Source organism: Coenobita brevimanus, chromosome 6 (genome assembly GCF_032717465.1).
Source record: "Coenobita brevimanus isolate Jiangsu-jjx chromosome 6, ASM3271746v2, whole genome shotgun sequence".
Lineage (NCBI taxonomy): Eukaryota > Metazoa > Arthropoda > Malacostraca > Decapoda > Coenobitidae > Coenobita > Coenobita brevimanus.
Window position 1 is genome coordinate 61871696 of NC_136959.1, and position 22722 is coordinate 61894417.

Below are 22722 nucleotides of genomic sequence, written 5' to 3' on the forward strand. Positions count from 1 at the left end.
TCATCAGAAAGGACCTTACATACAGAACTAGTAACTTTCTTGTACATGCAAGGCAATATAATTTACAATCACTGACAATCGAGAGATATTAAGTTTTTTATGTTCATACATACTTTTATAAACTGAAGGACTAAAATAAAAAGTACAAGGTTGTACAACCATCTAATTACTTCCATAAAGAGGTAAAACATCAACTACAGGAGTCTACATAAGGATTAAAGGAGACAAAAACATAAGCAGCCCTTCCCTACACTACCCAATAAGAATGACACAGAAAACCATTTGAAGCACACTAAGTTCATTAGCACAATAACCTGCAGGAAGATATATAATTATACAGGAATTCCTAATAATACTGAAACCACCAGGAGGTATACTGCAATACCAAAAGAACATACAGGTACCTTACAATACCGTGCAGTTTCTATAACTTGACAGTCAGGAATCACCTAACTTTTAACCCTCTTGAATCTGGGTGACATCCTTTCAACTTTATTCTTATTGACACCAGATGATCTTAACTAAGGAAAGGCCTTCCATACTAATGGAGCTTATTAATCCTTTGACTGCCATGGATGACTCTGGTTGACACAAAATAATGAAAAACAAAATAAATAAAAAAATTAAAAACTGCCACAGTCAACCATAAACAACTAGGTACTTTTTTCACTCAATTTCCAATTCTTTTTTTTTTCTTACTGATATTTTTAAAATTAACTGTACTTCTCCCAAAAACAAGACTTGTATTACCTTTACGCCCTTAAATTTTATCTGAACATCATCTGAACAATTCAAATACTGTATTTTCCAAATTTTTACCTGATTTTACTGTAAAAATGCTTATTTTTAGTCTTTCATATGGGTCTTTGGGATATAAATGTAAGTAATGGATTTCTCATGGTATTACAGTACACTGAAATAAAGTAGTTTAAAAGTTACAACATGAATTTTATTTTTCAGGGCAAAACGGCAATTTCTTTTTGGAAAGACAAGAATCAATCATGGCAGCCAAAGATATGAAGCTATAACCCACCTGCTTGAAAAGTTCTATGCAAATTGAATTCATCAGGGGATGGGATGAATAAAAATGAAAAAGTTGTTCCCAGGCTCAATGGGTTAATGATCTCTATTCCCAATATGTGTTTTACAGTAGTCTAGTAGGAACAAACTGAATCCATATCTATGGGTACCATCCCAGAATGCAGTTCCTAAAGGTTATTGTGCAAGTTACTCATCACATGCATCTCTTTAGTATAAATGACTTCACCTGACATTTCTGTTGGAACTGCCTGCGTGTACTTGTCGTGTGCAAGACCTACACCTTGGGTAAAAAAGCAAAAATATATAACACTTTGGAGTTAAGAATGAAAGGGCTAGGATATTTTTTCATTTAGCTATTGTACAGTACACTCTTAAAATATACATCATCATCATCATGACCTCTTTCCTACCCAGTACAGTACTTAAATACAGCAAAAGATAGGGTTTAAGAAACAAGGAAGGTGAAATTGCAAATGTGGGAGAGAATAAATATAAAACTACAGGCCAAATTTTGACATAATACTATAAAATGAGCATTCACTGGGATCAAAAAAATTTATAAGCAATAAATGAGGAGGAAGTTTGAGAAGTGACTGATAATTCAAAGACTGAAGAGTAAGGGTGTATATGAATGAGTACTGGTGTATATGAAAAGAACAAGATGAAGTACAAAATCAAACCTGCTATGAAGTACAAAATCAAACCTGTTATTGAAATACAGTACTGGATGAATACTGTGCATAATCACTACTTCCCAGAAATGACAGCTAATGGGCTTTGTTCCTACCATAACACTTCACTGTACATCCTGACTGCTCAGCAACGAGCATATGGCATAGTACTGTATTTGGAAAGTGTTCTTGGCCTAAAATAACTTTATGGCATCAGTTCAGTCATCCAGCACATGTTATGCAGGGAATTACTGTAAAATCTTACAGGAGTAATTCAGACTTATCAAAATGCAGCAAACTGGATATAATAATAATATAACTGATAAAAGAAAACACTTATATTAAAAAAGACCACAAACCTTCAATTCTGGTGTAGGGATGGTTGGTAGTGAAGCCATTTTCATTGTTCATGTACACATAGATGGCACCACTGGCAGTGTTGGTGAAATAGAATGGTGCTCCTACCACCAGATCATCTTTCCTGCAGCCACATTAAAGCTTGATAATATATGGAATTATATTCAAACCATCATATTTGCTGTCATGCTGTAAAGAGCACTGCATGTCCAACCTTACAAATACAGTACTCAACTACTGTACTTGAATAATGTAAAGAAACTTAATTTATTCACTACAAGGGGGCTCTCTTAACATGCATTAAATTATTTGGAAGTCCCATTCAGGACTGCTGTGACATTATTTGAAGGAGTGTTTTTATGATATGTCAATGGGTGTTACGGAAAAATCAGTGAAGTCTGTTTTCATACTATAAAAATACCAAGCTGTTCCCTATCCCAGCTTGAGATGGAACTTGTGTTCCTTTTGGACGGCAGTACATTTCCCTAAATTACTGACTTATTATTGTCAATGTATGCCTCAATCCCTTGAGGGGTGATCACAAATAAATTGCCTCCATGTAGCCTTGTTCAATGCCATTCACTGCCCTGCTCCCAGCTTACATCTCCCTCTCATATACCTCTCCACTCTATCCCTCCATTGCATCCTTGGCCTCCTCCTCCCTCCCCCCCCTCCACCTCACCTGCATACACTGTCCTCATTAGTCTCTCGCTCTCCATTCTATCCACATGGCAAAACTTATTACACAATGGGAAACTGTAGGATGCTGAAGTATCTATCTATCTTTCTATAGCCAGATGCCATAATCCCGTATGGGGTGGCCATCTGACTTTGGGTTAGTCGTTATACGGGGAGGGGCACTAAACGTTCGCCAACCCAGTTGCTGGCACAAGGGGAACACATATGGGTTGGTTGTATGGTTACCAGCCAGCACTGTAAATGGTTTCCTGGCATATAGGAAACCATTAGGCTTCTCATTCAATGTAAGGCTACCCCCCCCCCAAAAAAAAAAAAAAAAAAAAAAAAAAAAAAAAAAAAATCCATTCAACCATCATCCAATCCTATGTAGCCTCATGAGGAGTGGAGGAACCTGGGGTTAGGCAAGTTGGTCCTGATATTTAAAAATTCTGACAGGAAAGATGGGAGAAATTGCAACAGAGGGGAAGGGGAGGGGCAGACACAGAAAAGATTGATAAAGGTGAAGGAAGAAATAGGCAGCACTACATGAAGTGAGTGGATGACTGTTGCCCCCACCAACAACCAACGCTGAAGTACAGTACAGTAAAAGTCCACCAATCCGACCACCAATAATCCGAATATCCCAATACTCTGAGTTTTTCAAGACAAAAATTTTCAAAATTTTCTGGCCTTTTTTTTTTGAAATTTTCTGGCCTTTATCTAAGGATTTCTCTGGACTGGGCTTGCCCTTGGACTAGGATGTTCCTGTCTGCAACTATTCAGCTACACTTCTAAGTATTTCTGGTGAGTAAAACAATAACCCATACCATTTTAAGTATTTAATGATCATGTACACAATTCTAATGTTTTCAAAGGTCCCTCCCAATAGTTAAAAAAAAAAAAAAAAGTCCGAAAGAGCCTCGGTCCCCTGCCATTTGGATTACAGGACTTTTACTGTACTATACAGTACTTCCGCTAATTACAACATTAGCCTGGACAACATCGGTGGAGTTTACTTAATGATCAAGTCATGCTATAAGACTACTTAATGATCAAGTCATGCTATAAGACAATAGTGTAGCATTACAGCACTAACAACAGTGAAGTAAAGTACACAGCTAAAAAGCAGTTTAAAAGATGAAATGTCAGTAGATTTTGATGCATGTTCTTACCTGTCTGTAATTTCATATATATATATATATATATATATCCATCATCCAATCCTACGTTGCCCCATGAGGAGCGTAGGAGCCCGGGGCTAGGCAGTTGGTCCTGACATTTAAGATGAGAGTGACGAACCTCACTCATCCCTGAGCGGCATTATGTGAGCAAATAAATCCCAACCATCCCTTGGATATAAACCTTCACCGGCTCAATCCGACTGGAGCGCAATAACTACCCACTAGACCGCCAGGCACCTATATACTGTATATATATATATATATATCCTATAAAGTATGCTTGTACCCAGTCGGCTTGTGCAGGACGATTACACTTGGTTCACAGACTACACACACATCCAAAGCCACTCCAACACTACAATTACACTTCCAAGCACTCTCACCCTACATACAATCTCTACCAGACAGACCAAGCCACTTGGTAGAGATACATTGGCTGTAACGTCCCTACTTCGGTCGGGATAGGCCGGTCCTCCAGTGGACACTCAAACAGCTGATGAGATGAGATATACATACAGTAAGTCCTCGTATTTGGAAGCATTTTACTTTGACACCTCGTTTTTCATGCAAGAAAAAAGTTTCCGAGTTGTCTCACAAATCGCGAATTTCCCCACGATTCGATGCTCCCAGCCGGCAGCCGACGACGCATAACGATGCTCATTTGTTTGTGGCCATCTTGCGACCACCCTGTCCACCATAACCGACATGGCAACCACCTTTGATGCATACACCATGACTACGCCTGAGGCTACCAACATCCTATTGACCCTGAGTGATCTGAAGTCTCAAGTGATGGCTGTCTACAACAGAAACATAAAGGAGCAGAGACAAGCCCAGATCACACGATATTTTCAAGAGACAGAATATGGCTGCTATTCTGCAATACTTGGATGTGCCAGCAAGGGTGGATGAAGGAGGAGAAGTGGACAGAGAGGAAGTGGAGGTGCTGGAGCCTGAGTTCAACTTTGAGGGCTTTGGCATATGTGATGGGGCTTCCTCAGAGAGCCCCATGTCACCTAGTAACTAGTCCATCTACCCTTAACAGACCTTCACCTGCCACTCAAGCCAGTCTTCACTTTATTTCTGGTAAGGATTTTTGGTGTTGTAGCTCTTTATAACAGCTTTAATGTCTTTTCAGGTACATGTTTATTGTGTTATGCTGTTTTAGCACTAGTAAACACTCTTCATTTAATTTTGGGTAGGGCCTGTTTGGTGTTATAGTGCTTTCTGATAGGGTAGGTACATGTCCCACTGGAATGCTCCTCTATTTTTCCCACTGATTCATAACTTCACAATTTGACGTTTCACGTTTCGCGTGGTTTTGGCAGAACATTCACGCTGTGAAAAACGAGGATTTACTATTTTTATATATATATATATATATATATATATAAAAACGAGGATTTACTATATATATATATATATATATATATATATATATATATATATATCTATCTATCTATCTATCTATCTATATCTATCTATGTATATATATATATACAGTATATATATATATATATATATATATATACACAGTATGTATACAGTACAATAATACCTTGATAAACGATACCTCTAGATGCGATACCTCGGCTTAATGATGGGGGTAGAAACTGCACCATACCCCACCTAACGATGGCCAAACCCCAGTTTAAAGATGGGTTTTGATTTTTCTTAACGATTTTGATGATATTTTAGACTGAAATTGTGTGTTAAGGTTGATTTATAAAGTGTTTTTAGACTTTGATTAGCGTATTTTAGCCATAAGTGGGGTGAACATTGTCATTTTGGGGTACAGTTTACTAAGCTTGATTTATTTCAGACTCATATTTGACGATATTCAGATTTGATTTTTTGGTTTTAGTGAGTTATTTACAGGTGTTAGGCTTAGGTTAGCTTCATTTACAGCTATTAGGCCATTTAGATTGCCTTTAAACCTGTTGTTGGGCTCATCTGGGTGGGTTTTGGACTTGGTTTGGGGGGAAACCCAAGGCTGGTAAATGGTCCGCATTGAAATACATGTTAAAAGTACCCCGATATATGATACCCGGCCTAACGATGGGGTTTTACTTAACCAATTAGATCGTAAAAGCCTGGTATGCCTCTCTCTCTCTCTCTCTCTATATATATATATATCCATCCATCCATCCATCATCCAATCCTACATTGCCCCATGAGGAGCGTAGGAGCCCGGGGCTAAGCAATTGGTCCCGAGATTTAAGATGAGAGTGACCAACCTCACTCATCCCTGAGTGGCATTACATGAGCAATCAACCCCAACCATCCCTTGGATATAAACCTCCACCGGCTCAATCCGATTGGAGCACAATAATTACCCACTAAACCACCAGGCGCCAAAATTTGGTTATATGGTTACCACCTAGCGTAGTAAATGGTTTCCTGGTGCACAGGAAACCATTTGGCTTGTCACTCAGTGTAGAGTCACCCATAGGCTGAAGAAAGTGGAAAGAATGAAGGAATGAAAGACAGAAGAGGGAGAGTAAAGGCACCCATATATATATATATATATATATATATATATATATATATATATATATATATATATAGATAGATATAGATATATATAGATAGATAGATAGATATATACATATATATATATATATATATATATATATATATATATATATATCTATTGCCAGACGCCTCAATCCCGTTTGGGGTGGCCACAAACAAATCGCCTCCAAGTCGCCCTGTCCCCCACCATTTCACTCCCCTGCTCCCAGCTCACACCCCCCTCTCTCATATACCTCTCCACCCCATCCCTCCATCTCATCCTCGGCCTCCCCCTCCCTCTTTCCCCCTCCACCTCACTCACATACACTCTCTTCGTCAGTCTTTCACCCTCCATCCTCTCCACATGGCCAAACCACCTCAGTGTGTTCTTCATAACGCTTCTTATCACATCCACATCAACACCACAACGCTCCTTTATATCCTCATTCGTAAGCCTGTCTCTCCATGTGACTCCACAGGCTCCTCTTAAATAACTCATTTCCACTGCTCTCACTCTTGACTTGTGTCCTTCCAACAACGTCCAAGCCTCACTTCCGTACGTTAGAGTTGGTATCACAATACTGTCATGTAGTAACTTTTTCATTTCCATGCTCACTTCCCTGTTTCTTATCACTGCTTTCAAGGAACCAGCAACCTTTCTTCCCTGCTGTACCCTTTCAAGCACTTCACCCTCCAAACCTCCATCCTTACTCATCACACTACCCAAGTACTTAAACGTACTCACATTTTGCAATTCCTCACCATCCAACCTCGCTGTACATTCACTGACTTCACCTCTCTCAAAGACCATCACTTTACTCTTCCCTACATTCACCTTTAGATTCCGTTTCTTACACACTCTCTCAAACTCATCAACCAAGCCTTGCAGCTCCCCTTCGTCTTCACTCAACAACACAGTATCATCTGCAAACAACAGTACAGGGAGTTTCCAAACACTATCCTCTCTCACCATGGCCACTCCAGCATCCACTACCCTACCTTGTACCTCTTTATTACCCCATCCATGTACAGATTGAACAACCATGGAGACATGACACACACACATATATATATATATATATATATATATATATACATATAATCAGTAGCTTTTTTACAATACAGGTACTTGTATAACATATGAAGAAATCTGGAATAAGGAATAAATTCTGAACTATCTCAAAGACAAATGGCCACCCCTTATAGGTTTATGGTGTCTGGTTATAGATAGAGAGGTAAATAGTCTTGGTATTGTAGCTCAAGGAAGTCCAAATGACAAATAGGCTACTGCCTAGCATATACTCTCACACATCCATGTTCCACTCACTGAAATAATGAAGCATTGTACTTAATCAACATTACCATATCTAGCACTGACACATGTTACACAGGGCAGTATACTGTAACTTACTCATCTCCATTGATGTCGACTGACAGAAGCTCATACCCAAAGCTTGAGGCAAATTTTTCTCCACTCAATATCAGTTCAACATTCAGCAAACTGAGTCCAATTCTCTCTCGAGAGAAAAATACAACCTGGCCAGTTCCATTTGCTCTTGGAGCACCACCAACATATGATGTGTGCCTGCCAAAGAACCTTCCTGCTGCTACTGAGTATCCTGAAAAGAGAAAGTACACAGTGGTGTAATTACCACTGCTGATTCTGATGCTCACTGTCACATGGGATACAGAGGTCTGGCTCTTTGATCTCAACAGTGTCTTGAGTCTGTGATATAAGGTCATTACATCCTCCTTTATGCCATAAGTTAAAAGGCTGCTGATGAACATTATAATTATGGTCTTGATACATTTACTTGTAGGGTCCCTGGTATTGACCAAGACACCTGGGGCCACGCCACTATCCTACTACTGTATATCATTACTACTAACATCACTGCCAACAACTTCACTACCCCTATACCATCAATCCTACTATCATTACTATGTAGAATGTAACAGTGAAGGGAACATATGCTTTCCATTACATACACATTACTATCTGGTTCCATATCTTTCCTATACAGAACTACATCCCACTCAATCCACTCTTTCTATCAAACTAATCTTGCAAAGCAGTTGCAATAAAAAAAAAAAAAAAAATCTGAAGGGCACACACGCTTTCCATTACATACACATTACTTCCCAGTTCCACATCTTTCCTGTATAGTACTACATCTTCCTCCATCCACTCTTTCTATGAAACTTATCTTACAAAGCAGTTGCAAAATAAAAAAAAATCTGAAAAGCCACACACATAAAACTACTGGTACAGTAAGTCTCATTGACAATACAGTCCTCTCATAGTTTTAATACCGAGAGTGTCCAGATTATCACAGGAGCACACATGGAGGAAATATAATATACTGTACTCTACTTTTACAATGAAACTCTGTTTAAATGTAGTGAGGATGCAACTGAAAAGAATTAAAGTCAAACCAAAACTGATGTATGGTACTGTCACAACAAACACAGTTTCATAACATCACCATGTCTGACACTTTGCTACCTCCTGGGAACCCCATGACAGGTCCATGATAGATATGCATCCTGGCTGCATTACCTTCACATATCTTTCTCACTCACTGACACACTCTTAATCTTCCTTTTCTTTCACCAATGTATTGTTCCACTCCCTTGTTCCATTTGAGCAACACATGGCATTTTGAAACATGACACTCATAAGTCACCAATGCATGTTTCTTATCCAACATCATCTTGATCCCTTCTCCCCACCTAAAGATGAAAGTAGAGAAGGAAAACTATAGTTTGTTTTCAACTGACAAAGATCCTTAAACCTTTTCAGCTCAGAGTATGGCCAAGTGTAGGCTAGTCAGACTGAAAGACTGGTTTGACTAGTAACCAAGGTGACTCGTTCCTACTTCACAAGCAAGGATAATCAAATTTCATGCAACTATGGCAAGGTATTCAAGCTATGAGAGTGGCCTGGTTTCATTAAATGAAAGCAAACCGACCATAATCAACAGCATGCGTCTTACCCAGATAACTGTATTTGCCCACTGGCGACTCATTCTCAGTGACGGGGCCAAAATACTGCGTCTTATCCTTGAGAAGGTAATCGTCTGAAATGTTTGATGTATGAACGGTGCCACGCCAAGTGTACGGCCCAGGAACACCAAGAACAACCTCATCCTCCAGCAGTAGTCCACTTGTTCCAGCCTGGCAGAACCCAAACTGCAGGTGACCCCTAAGAGAAGAAAGGTACAGTGCACTTGAAGTTTTACAGTTTTTCTTCCCTTTTTCAATCTAATCTAACAAGCTGACTGGTGCTGGAGAGGAATGCCTTCATGCAGTGGTAATGATATAACTGGGTGGCTCTGATGCCCAGTTATACAAACACCCCTCCTTATCCCCTGAAAGGAGGATGGTGGACTAATGAAGAAGGGGCAGTATCAGCCGGCAGTCCAGCAAGTTCATGTTTCTGATTAACCTAGGACTACAACTACACTGCTATTGCTACCAACTCACTTACTTATCCTAACCAAACTAACCTAACTGACCTACCCAAGACAGCCTAACCTAACCAAAGGATGGGGTTTTCCGAGGCTGCAGTAATACCGAGAAAAGGATGAAATGAACAGCATTTACCCATTTCCAGATAAAGAACTGTTTATCAAAATGTCACAACCGGTAAAACAGCTCTAAAGGTTGCAGTGAGCTTAAATTTCAATATTCCTGAAATTAATGTGGGCCTGAGAAAAAAAAAAAAAAAAAAAAAAAAAAAAAAAAAAAACATTGAGCTTAAATGACAATATTCCTGCAATTAATGTGGGCCTGATGGAAAAAAAAATAAACATAAAATAACAATGTTTATAATGGGTACTTTCTGCATTTTATATATGATTTTACAGATACCACTACTTCCATTACAATATCAATACTATCTTTGAGTGGATACTGAAAAATGATAAAATGACTATGGTATACTATTTACTCTAACTTGGGCTAAAGTTTCCATTTCTCCACCTTAAAAGCTGAGTTGAAACAATAAGTTAACAATAGAATATCATGGTAGCCATGAAGATATGCTTGGGAAAGGGTGTAGAGTTGTAGTACAGTATTGTCACTTGCTGCCACTGAGCTGCTACATGAAATAAGCTCCTAAAATAGACTTTATTATACAAGAACACAACACATACCGTATATTGGTTTAAAAAACATATTTTCACTCCCATTTTTTATTCTTCTGGGACAGAGGAAGCGTCATTTAAATTATTTCTTTAGTTCGATTTTTCTTTTGTGATTAATATAATTTAACAATGAAACAAATGGGTTTGGGGGTTGAATGCTAATCAACTGCCAAAATACGTTCTTGGCTACGGTACAAATACCTACAAACTAAATCTGAAGAAAATCTGCAAAACTACGGAATTCAGTCGCCACGTTTCACAAAATGGTACTCCATGTTATAAAATATATATATGGCTGCTTGCAGTTGGTCGTCTCTGATCAAATCCTCACCAAAAGTAATATGTTTCTGCACATCCACATAGTTGCTATTTCCTGAAGGTTTGGTGAAAATTCGTCCACAACTTTCGAGATATATTGGCAACACATACACACAAAAAAAAAAAACTTTCGCCTTGCCTTGGTGACGGCGGGTGATAAACATCCATCATTTATGGGTTCAAAAATTACTCAGGATGATACTGAACATAACTGAAGTTCAACTGCAACACTTGCAAGAAATGGGTGTGACGGGTTATCGTCCTCGTGTGTGTATCCATTAACAGGAGCGTGTTACTTCTATGCAGTATTTTTTTTTTTTTTTACATTTTTTTTTTTTTTTTTTTTTACTGTCATCTCCGGTACTCTCTCAACACTGCTGCATACCCCATTTTGGACGACATTAGTCTAAGGCTGGTAATACCTCAGGACCTAAGGCGGTATATTCAGCTCTGGACTGACCTCTCGTGGTCTTGGGGTAAAAAAAAAAAAAAAAAAAAAAAAAAAAAAAAAGGACACGGGTAATCTTAACTATCCGATTCTTGTTACTACTTGACGACTTCATTCAGCTCTGGATTGGTCTCTTGTCATCCAGGGGTTAACAGCATTTGTAATCCTATTACCCTAACTTAACCTAGATTTTCGTCCCTTTGTAGCTCAGTGGCAGAAAACGACAATACTGCTCTACACCCCGTACACAGCACTTCTTCGTGACTAGTGTAATATTCTTGCATTAATCTACTGCTACGATTCAGTATTGACGATGGAGATATGGCAAATTCGGGCCAAGTTCCAGTAAAAACAGTATCCCAAGCAATTCATCCAGCTGTGGAGTGGATTCTTGTCATCCAGCGGTTAAAAACAGCACCTACAGTATACCCACCGTCAGGCTAGTTGTCTCTTAACCCATAAGCTCCCAGGGTTCCTGTGTGAGGGATTATGCTGGAAGGGTACTAAGCGTACTGCCCTCCGCCTATCAGCTCATAGTCGCAAAGCTATAGGTACCTGCCCCAGTCGCAAAGCTATAGGTACCTGCCCCGGAGTTCCCTTCTTTATTAACTTTTGAAAATGTCCAGTTCCGTCCTATACCGAGGACACTGGGCGGAAATGTGTTAAGCCCCGCTCCCGTCACTTATTCTTGCTACAGTTACCACCAGTCGTTTTTATTTTGCTTAGGAGTAGCTTATCGTTAAAAGTTAAAACAGTTCTTCAAGCTGTTATTGGTTTTTCATAATCATACACTACACTGTATACAAGGATTATATATTTTTGACTGAACTACTGAGCAATCCTACACTGAGTTTGCAGCTGATGATTTTTTCCCCGATAAACATGGGTCGTATTTTCACCAGCTTAGAAGACTTTCTAGTAAATCTTCCTTAGCGTTATATTTTGCATACAGTATTATGACTTATTTTTCTTTTGCGTATTATTTCATTTCCCAACATTTACTTTATTCCCCCTGGGGTTTGCGTTGTCCAACACTTGTTGCGATGCCCTCACAAATTTACCGGCTCGGCAATTTAAGAAAACTTTCTCATATTTTCGATTCAGGCCTTTAAAGTGTCTCTATAATAGCCCTCCATATGTACGAAAGGCTCTCCACCACCAAAAGATTGGGTTGGAACCACCAGACACCAAAACATCTACGGGTGTGTCTTTCATGCATGCTACGTGTGAAATCTGTCTTTCCCACGGTCTGTCTTTATAAATGCACAGTGTATTGGCATCTCCAAATACACGAACTTGCACTAGCTTTCATTTTGTTCAGTTTTACCAGGAAGGAACACATTTTGCAGTGTAGCCTTGGACTTTTTCAACTCTAAAAAAAGAAAACTATCCATCCTCATTTCCATACGCTGAAAGCAAATCCTACCTACAGTATGTACTGGTAATTTTTTCTATTTCCTGAAATCCTGTCATCCTGTCGAGGGAAAAAAAAAAAAAAATAGAAATGAGAAACTAATAAATGTATACCAAAACTACTGTTAGATTATAAGGTACACGAAAAACTATCCAGTACTCACTCGTCAACACGCTTGCCCTTGCATGGCTCCAAGTAATCCAGAATATCAAGGTTCTGAGAAAGGACATAGCACAAGCCAAATCCCCACTGGAACCCACTGCCTTTGTGCATATAACGATGGGCGCACACCTGAAACAGCAATTTTCACAATGCCTAATGTCAAAGAGTAATAACAACATGAGAGAAAAAAGCGTAAACAAATGAAAGAACAAAGTAAAGAAGGGTTGAGATTTGAAAAGAATATAGATATAAAAGCTGTAGTTTTTTTTTTTTTTCGGGGGGGGGGGGGGGGGGGAATGATTCTCTGGATTGAAATGCAAGAAAGTGATAAAAGTGAACACTGTTGCTCTCTGTAAAACCTTTGACTCCTTCCATCCGGTGATTTATTTGGTTTATTTATGCTACCATCAGACGATTTTTATTACTTAGGAATGATATCTACCAGTGAAAGGGTTACTGAAGTGTATATAAAACCCCTCCAGTTAGAAAATTACCTCCGAAACTGAATAAAGATCATCTAGAGATGGAAAATTTGAAATAAAAAAAAAGTAAGTCATGGGATTGAAGAGGTTAGGCTATTAGGAAATGTTGCTACAAAAGTCACAGGTATGAAAATTTAACTGGATTCCTAAGTCACCAGGAAGAATAATTAGCTTCTTAAAATCATACCAGAACTTTCTTTCCGGGTCCCTGGCTTTGGAGAGTGACCCCAAGCCACTGGTCATCTTTGATCTCGTCTTCTGCTGGCTCTGACAAGGTATCGTCGTCAATATCTGAAAAGGTTTAGAGCTCACTGACTTGGTGTACTGAGATGGAAGTAAGCCCTGACTGTAACACTGCCCTACTGTAAAGAATTATTCCCGTCTGAATGTAAAACTGCTTGAAACTGAACTGAGTGTTTTTTAAACATTTAACTATTTACAAAGCACAGTGAAAGCTTACATAAAGACATTACTCTTCTGCATTAATCAACTTATATACATGTACGCTAATAATGATAAGCAGCACCTCCACTCGAAAATATGGTATGCAAAATCAACAATAAAAAGGATGTCTTCTACTTCCTAGTGTCACTGCAAAGCTGTAGCTCAAGCAACACTTGCATTAAAAAACAATGCAGTTCAAAAAATGATAATCATATGCAGAGTCAGGCAACTCCTTATCACCAAATCATAACAAGCATAACATAAAAATATAACAGGTGCACAAGCTCAGCAGGATGTGTTCAGAAAAGATAAATATACCAGATAAAATCAAGGACAATGTAAAGTGCACAGAAATATGCCTGGGTAACGATTTTTAGCAACAATACATCTGCCAAACCATACCCAGATTTTTTTTCTCATGCTCAGCTGCTTGGTGCACAGCTGTCATCTGATTAAAAAAAAAAAATCATATTCCCAAACACACCACATCATTCCATGCTTCACACTGACCAAACTGGAGCTTCTGCAGCCTAATACGTAAAGCTTAATTGTGTCTCAGCACAGCATCACTAGGAACTAACACTAAAGCATTCCAGTTGTCATTCACAGAGAAGCTCAGCCTGTATCCAACTGTCACAAAAATAAACAACTAAATAAATAAATAAAAATAAAACTGTCACAGTTGGAGTTGTGGAACCAGTGGCTATCAGAAAACATTACTGCAAAGAACATCTACGGTCACAGTTCAGTACATGTGCTATCTCATTCTCATCTCATCAGCCGTTTGAGTGTCCACTGCAAGACAGGCCTATCCCGACCGAAGTGGGGACGATACAGCCAATATATCTCTACCAAGTGGCTTAGGCTGTCTAGAAGAGATTGTATGTAGGGTGAGAAGTGCTTGTAAGTGTAACTGTAGTGTTGGAGTGGCTTGGGATGTGTGTAGTCTGTGAACCAAGTGTAATCGGCCAGCGCAAGCCGACTGGGTGCAAGCATACTTTATAGTATGCGACACTGGTTCAACCACAGCACCCCTTCTGTCCGCCAATGCAGTACGTGGCCTGAAGAACGCTCCCAAAGTTTATTACCCTGGGGGGGCGCGAACCCTCGTTCTTCAGTGTACGAAAACGCACACTTTACCACTGTACCACAGAGGCTCGACACGTGATATATATATATATATATATATATATATATATATATATATATATATATATATATATATATATATATATATATATATATATATACATATATATATATATATATATATATATATATATATATATATATATATATATATATATATATATATATATATATATATATATATATATATATATCGTAGCTACACACCGTACATAACTTCAATTTGCACTGAAACTGTGAGAATGTATGGTAGACTTCCTTACGAGGTATATCATATAATACCATGCACAACACAATAATTAATAAATATATAAAAAGACAAATTAAAAAGGGGGGAATCCTATACAAACCTTTCCAATTACATTGCTATAATTTGGAGCTTAAAAATTTTGATCAGACACCCGGTTACCAGCTCACTGCGATGACGTACTGTTTCATTTGTTCTTGCCACATTCAGATTTTATTTAGCTCTGGGGGAACATTTTGCTGCAAGGGGTCAATGAAGGCTATACCTCACCCCTGCAGGCCGAAAAGTGCCCCTGAAGCTAAAAACCGTCAAAGGTAGAAAAAATGAAACGTCATCGTACTGATAACGTAGCACTATATGAATTTCCCAGTACACATTATCAAGAGCTGAAAGTTAACCGATGCTACAGTACAGGCAGAACCAAATCCACTTCAAATAATTGACATAAATAAATAAATAAATAAGAGAATTTACAGTATCCAATCAGCAATTCCATACCCATAAATAATTTCTCAACATAAAGCAAGTAAATAAATAAATAAATAAAGAATAAGAGAATTTACATTACAATATCCAATCACTTGCAGATCCATACCGATACTTTACTTTTTTCAACACAAAGCTAAATGCCATAAGGTTCCACCATGCTTACATAACCATAAAACGAAACTTCAAAAAAAAAAAAAAAAAAAAAAAAACTAGCTTTAACCCTTTCACTAAGACGACGTATTTTTCAAGTTATTCATGACGATTTTATTCATCTTGAGAGAAACGAAGAGGACTGTGAAGGTCATATATTAAAAAAAAAAAAAAAAAAAAAATTCTCCCAGCTCGAAAACGTCTTCTGAGTTGAATAAAATCGTCTGGAGGTTCCAAAAGCAAACTTATAAAAATACGTCAACGCATGGAAAGGGTTAACCATATAAAAAAATAATAGCGAGTGATTCCGGAAAAGGCGGTGCAACTGAAAAAAAAAATCATACGGGGAAAAAAAAAATAAACCAAAAGTCCTGTAGTAAAGAGACAGAGTAGCAAGAGGAAGTACCAATCCATACAAAGTGGTGCAGATGAGGGGGAAGGAAAGAAGAGGAGTGGGAAAGTTTTGTACAGTACAGTGGGCTACAATGGGTTTGTTTTCACCTGACGGAACTGGGCCATGAAATTCGGATAAGCCTTAGTACTGTGGTAGGAATGATCTTGGTTACCCGTCAAAATGATTCTCCATTTTGACTACACTTGGCCATCTACTGTGCTGAAAGGGAGTTGGGATCCTTGTCAGGTTAGAACAAAAGTACTATAGCACATAGTTGGTATAGCTGTAGGTCAGTGAATTAGATAAGAAAACAGGAGTCAAAGGAGAAGTACAGCTCACGAGTTAGGGAAAAAAAAGAATATATATATAAATTCTGGTAAAGTCAAAGTATAAACAGCATGATATTCAGAAATTTTAGTGATGATGATGGATAGGAAGGGCATACACGATAGCAGGAAATAAAGTAAAAAACTAAAGCTAAATTACCGTTATTAATGCATAACAATGAAACCCACCAACATGCAAGCCACATGCACTTAATTCTTGCACAAGCAATTATTCATAAGCATCATTAGTTCACAATACTCCATCTAGTCAAAATCTCTAGTGCACATTCGTTATTTTCTATTCCAAAGGCAGTAAAAAAAAAAATCTAGATCCTACTGAACAAGGGTTATGACACCCAATGTACGATTTGTTATTCATGTGCTGTTCTGTTCTGCAGATCACATACCATAACACCATGTCTATATTCTGAACTTAACCATCACTGGATGTTTGTAAAGTGTAAAATAAGAATGTTCAGTTGCGCACTGGTGCTCTGTTTTTCATTCCCAAATTAGTTTTCTCCTCTCATGCATTTATCATATACTACCATATAGAGAATTATATCTTCTGCTTGACAGGTTTCAGGATTTTGCTAACTGGCATTACTTAGTATAAATATTTTGGTACAGGGTAATATTTGTAATATGAAGTCAGCTTACTGTAGTCTCTAATATGTATCTCGTATAAGTGTTACAAATCTTCGAAACTCCTTGTGTTATCAAAAACCTTAATAATGTATTCTCAGCCTACAATTATGGGATGACAGAGAACACATACTCCAGATATTTTCGTTTTCGCTGACTGCATTATACTACAGTTAAACTGTACAACAGTTTATGCTGCATATTTTTGACACTGAAATGCTTAAGATAATCCCAATCTGAGCCTAAGGCAGGTGGAAACAAAATTCCTCTTCATATGGCTTAACATCTGTCAAGTAGAACAAGCAATAAATTATCATTCACACTAACATTATTAACTGATTACCTTAATGGAGACATTCCCTTTACAAGCATATGCATAAAGGCCACATGGAAAATCTGTCTTTTAAATCACAATTAATGTCCTTGTGCCTTTTTACTGAAAATTGTATAACACAACATTAGATGTAATCTGTGATGACTTTCTCAAAACGGAACCATGACAGGTCGTTCTCCATGAATTTCGTTATCATGTCACAACTAAGGCATGCGATGACTGTCCCAGGGAAATGCGGACTTGTTGTATGCTGTTCAGGACTTTGTTGTAGGCTCAGTTAGCAGAGCTACTGTTTTCCCTTTGTTATTACTGGACTGTATGCTGCCACCGCTGACAATGTGCCCCTTTTCAACCTCAAGCATGTTTTCCATGAACATGCTACATGTGGATTTTTCATGCGAATGTGTAGTTATTTGTAACGCTATCCTCCCTGGGAATGATAGTTTATCACATGTTAATGTAAGGCTTCTTGATGTGTTCCTATGGCCCAGGTGTTGGAGAAGGCTAACTTAAATCTGGATAGCATTTCTCGACTGACTCATCATACATCTACGGCACTGTTTCTTCATGTATAAACAGAACTGCTCCTTCATGAATCTGAGGAACTGTTTCTTCATGTATCTACGTAACTGTTATAGCATTAAAACTCAGCATCCCAGGCACTTACATTAGTCGTAGAACACTACCAAACCTTTAGATGCAGGTGATTCCAAAAAATGTGATCAGAAAGTTAACTTGCTGTTGAGGTAATAAACTTGTTAGCTTGTGTCTGTCAGGTGAAAAACTACCAAACCTTTAGATGCAGGTAATTCCAAACAATGCCAGCAAAAAATTCACTTGCTGCTGAGGTAAATCACTTGTTAGGTGGGTCTGCCAGCTGGTTGCAAACAAGGCCAAGACGAACCTCCTGGCTACCTCAGCAAATCATCTAAGCTAGTTTGCCATCTTCACCAGACAATGCGGTGATGGGCACGACCGCTTGCATGCTTGATGCAGCACCCCGGAGGAAGCAAGGGGCCAGATTCGAGGTGGTGTAGGAAGTTTCGTTGCACTTTTTCTTTACCGAGTTATTCTGCGTTATATATATATATATATATATATATATATATATATATATATATATATATATATATATATATATATATATATATACTGTAAAAAACACCATCATGTTCTCTTGTATGTTATCTATATTGTTCCAACATTGACATCCGTGACATACATGAGAATATTCAGGTGTAATGAGCAGAATAAATCGCTAAGGATGAGATGAAACGAAATCTCCAAAACCCATTTAGAATGAGGCCCAGGAAGAACCGGTAAGGAGAGGAGAGGAGAGAGTTGCCTGAGGGTGTCTATACTGCCACCAGGAGTCAGGCCAAGGAGGGAGGGGTTTCGGTGGAGGCCAGCAGTCATGGAGGAAGATTAACTCGAAATTTCCCTCAACCCAATATGAAGGTCACTTTCAAAAGTGGTTTTAAAACTCTGACTCTTCAACCTAATAGTCTACAATCACCTTTTATCTTGAAGCAAGGGCCGAGATGACTTTATCGAAATTAGATGGTATGGTATTTGTTTTCATTAACAATTAAAGTTTCTTGCATCACAAATGATTACTGTTAAAAAGGTGAGAACATCACACAAACTAACCAAAAAAAAAGTCACTGTGTGGAATATTTCTCGACCTAGATTGATAATTCTCGACTTCGATTTTTCTCGACCTCGTACTGGGCTGAGGCAAAATTGATACAGAGTTGAGCTTCCCCGACTCATCTGAGAGTGCAATCAGTAAGGCGAGTGGGTGTGTTATAAGCATTTCAGGGGTGGTAGGGAAGAGCCACATGCTGGACGTGGTAGAGGAGGCGGCGGTGAGGTGGTGGAGGTTGGTGATGGTGGTTGGTGTAGTAGTGGTGGTGGTGGTGGTGGAGGGTGATGAGGGGTTAAACTTACAGTCAAAGTTGTAGAGCCCTGTTTCCGGATCTGTAAGAAGTAAGCAACATACATAACGTAAGACAAACATATTTTCTCAAAGTGTGGAAATAAATAAATAAACATTAAAAGCAAGCATGACTCAAAACACGATGGCTTGTGTCTATGGCCAGTTCAAGCACTTTTCTGACACCAGAACTTGACAATACGAACAAAAAGGACGTTCAAGACAGACAGGGGAAAGAAGTGAATAATCCCGTAAGTTAAATCTTGTGATCAGGTTACAGTTTCTCTCATAAATACATAAAAATCACAATGAGACGATTAGAAATTCTGGAGTTAGATAAAAAGTAACACATGAATACCGTATTTCACATTTAAAACAATATAATTAATACGGTGCGAGTTTTCTTTGACATTTTCTGTGATGCAGAGCAAACTCAAGCAAAACCCAAGGCTGACAGAATGCTAGTTGAAGGGCAGGCCAACATGGCACACGTAAAACAGCGCAACAAACTGGCTTTCACGCCAAAACTTTCAAGCGTGGTCAATGAAGAACAGTAAGACTTGTGTAACACGTACAAGTAATTTTCTTTCAAACAAGATCATCACGGAACACAAATCTACTCTGGAAATGGGTGTCTTCAGCATCAGGAAAGAGGCATCGAAGTGGCGTCGACACAAACATCATATTTCATATCACGCACAGAGAGAAATGAGACTGATAGAAATGTATGTTTAACTTAGGTTAATTTGAAATAGATCAGGGTGTTTTGTAACTGAACACAATAATCTGTAGTTCTGTACAATTTAGCCTACTGTTAACCTTGTCTACGGTGGAAGGGTTCAGAGTTGTATGTCAGAGCTACGATGGAAGAAGACAGTCGAGTTCTCTCTCCGGACGCAAGGCGGAGTTTTGTTTCTAGTCACGAGTGTATTATGAGTTTCAACATGGTAACCTGTTAATAGTTCTTTCACCTTAACTTGGCCCAGCTTCTTGTAATTTTGCAGCTTCTTTCGCGAAATTCATTAACAAAATATGACAATGTTTTAGCTCACCATCCTTTACAAAGCATTTCTCTTTAACTGACATCATATTCTAGTCAACTGTAACAGCTTAGCATTTAAGATGGAGAGATGGCAATTTTAGGCCAAGTTAAAGTAAAAGGAGTACAGTCTTTAGTGGTAATCAAAGCCGTGGTTGTTTTTTGAGCCTTGTGTGAGGAGGGAGAGCCTTCGGAAGGGCGGACAGGGCCTGAGAGAAACAGTCGTGAGCAGAGCGTCAGAGTGCTGGTGGGATTCCCGAACAAGTTTACCATCGATTCCATTTCGTAACTTGGATTTATTTATTTATTTTTAAAGGAAACACTAGAGACATGCCAAGATTCTGCATATTTCTTTTTTTCCTTCCTGCAAAACAAAACTTTATCTTATTCTCGTAATTAATTTGTCTTTGAAGGAAAAACAGAGACATGAGAAGGCTGCAATCTTTCTGCCCTTCCCGTCAAACCGAGATATTTTTCCTCTCGTAACTAGTATTTTTCTTTTCTTTCTTTTTCTTTGGTTTTCTGTTTTCAGGAAGAACGAGAGACATGGAAGAATTCTGCAGTTCCCCGCCAAAACAATCCGAGGTACGACACAGAATCAATGGTAAGTCTGTTGGTGAATCCGGTCGGTGCTGGGACGGGTTACAACTCGGTGCGGTCCGGTCCATGTGGCGGCCTGTCATGGGGCCACCAAACAGTGCCCTCATAGCAGTTTGTAGCTTTTTTTTGGCAGTTTTTCCTCGTGTGTTTTGTGTGTTTTTATACAGCGGCATGCACGTCAAGATATACACGGTGGGTTAGAGGCTGTCAAGAGGCCCCCAAGGTGTTAGGGGTCCGTGGGGAAGTTGCAGTAGTGACCTGTGATCATCTCAAGTCTGGTCCTGAGTGTCTCACAATGCCGGTTCCCTTAAAGAAGCGTAAATTTCTTCAAAGCATCCCTACTACTGAGGAGGAGTAACTGGGCTCCCCTTACAAGAAAACAGGAAGCTGGTCGGAGAAAATTTACTCAGCAAGTCGGCCAAGTAAAAGTCTGCAACTGTGATGATGGCTGCAACAAGAGACAGGCAGCCGCTCAAAGTCTGTCTTGCATCAACCTCAGCTGTGCGGTTGTGAGGGCAGGTGGGGCTCAAGTGGCTTTGAAGACTTCGCAGCTTCTCTTCATTAGCGATTTATTCTGCACATTACACCTCAGTATCCTCCCGTTTGTTATTAATGAAAAACTATATCAATATTAAAATGACATAACATACAAGGGAACGTTAAGGTGTAATATGAAGAAAAAATCACCAGGAAAAAAAAATGCTACGAAGCCTCCTGTGCTACTTAGAATACGTTCCTGAGTGTCTAATACCACCTTGCCCCGCCTCGCCTTACTATAACTGCTTTTAAGGACAATATTCTTAGCGACCTTTGGAAAATTCGTAACATCTCTTCCTTAGCGATTTATTTTGCATATTACACCTCGATATCCTTTTCTGTGTTATCCATATCGTTCCAGTATCATCGTACTTTGCACCATTAACACAGAAGAGGATAACAAATTATAATGCAGAACCAATCGGTTTGGAAGAGGTGTTGGGGATTCTCCATAGCCACTACTACTACCCTCACCACTACTCTAAACCTACTGAACCACTACATACTTACACCCCCTATGCCATACTATATCATGCTATATCCATACTAGTCTACTTCTGTACAAGAGACCCGATATCTAAACCCTGAAATATATAAGCTAAATGCCGTATTGTGAGGTGCCTGGGAGGTCTCGTAACATCTCCTCCTATGCGATTTATTGTGCACATTATATTTCATCATTCTCTCGTATGCTATAGATGCAAGTTATATCGCTTTTAAAATCATATAAGTGGCATACAAGAGAACGCTGGGGTATAATATGCAAAATAAATCGCCTGAGAACACTTGCCACGAAGCCTTCTATCTCACCTAGAACACGGCCCTAAGAACTACTAACTAAAGATCTAATTTAATACAGGTACAGTACAGGAAAGGATGTATCTACAGGAACTAAAAAAAAAAAAAATAATGAACTGGATGAAAAAAAAAAAAAAGAGCTAAATGGGACTTCTATGACTGAAAATACCTATCATGCACATTGTGTTTCTTTCTGGACGATGGGTCACATTCTTCGTGG

At 38.8% G+C, this 22722-nt stretch overlaps 1 protein-coding gene across 4 annotated transcripts in view; it reads right to left on the reverse strand.

The window, feature by feature from the left end:
- Positions 1-22722, reverse strand: part of LOC145400125 (uncharacterized) — a 414061-nt gene that overhangs the window by 24600 nt on the left and 366739 nt on the right. For 2 of the 4 annotated variants that reach the window (XM_080272653.1, XM_080272640.1), the window contains exons 3-8: positions 19543-19572; positions 13602-13705; positions 12934-13061; positions 9439-9647; positions 7854-8061; positions 2072-2193 (exon numbers count right to left, since the gene is read on the reverse strand). In XM_080272653.1, coding sequence (XP_080128779.1) covers positions 2072-2193; positions 7854-8061; positions 9439-9647; positions 12934-13061; positions 13602-13705; positions 19543-19572 — 801 coding nt within the window. The remainder of the gene's footprint in view (positions 1-2071; positions 2194-7853; positions 8062-9438; positions 9648-12933; positions 13062-13601; positions 13706-19542; positions 19573-22722) is intronic. The other 2 variants (XM_080272647.1, XM_080272659.1) reach the window with 2 other exon arrangements.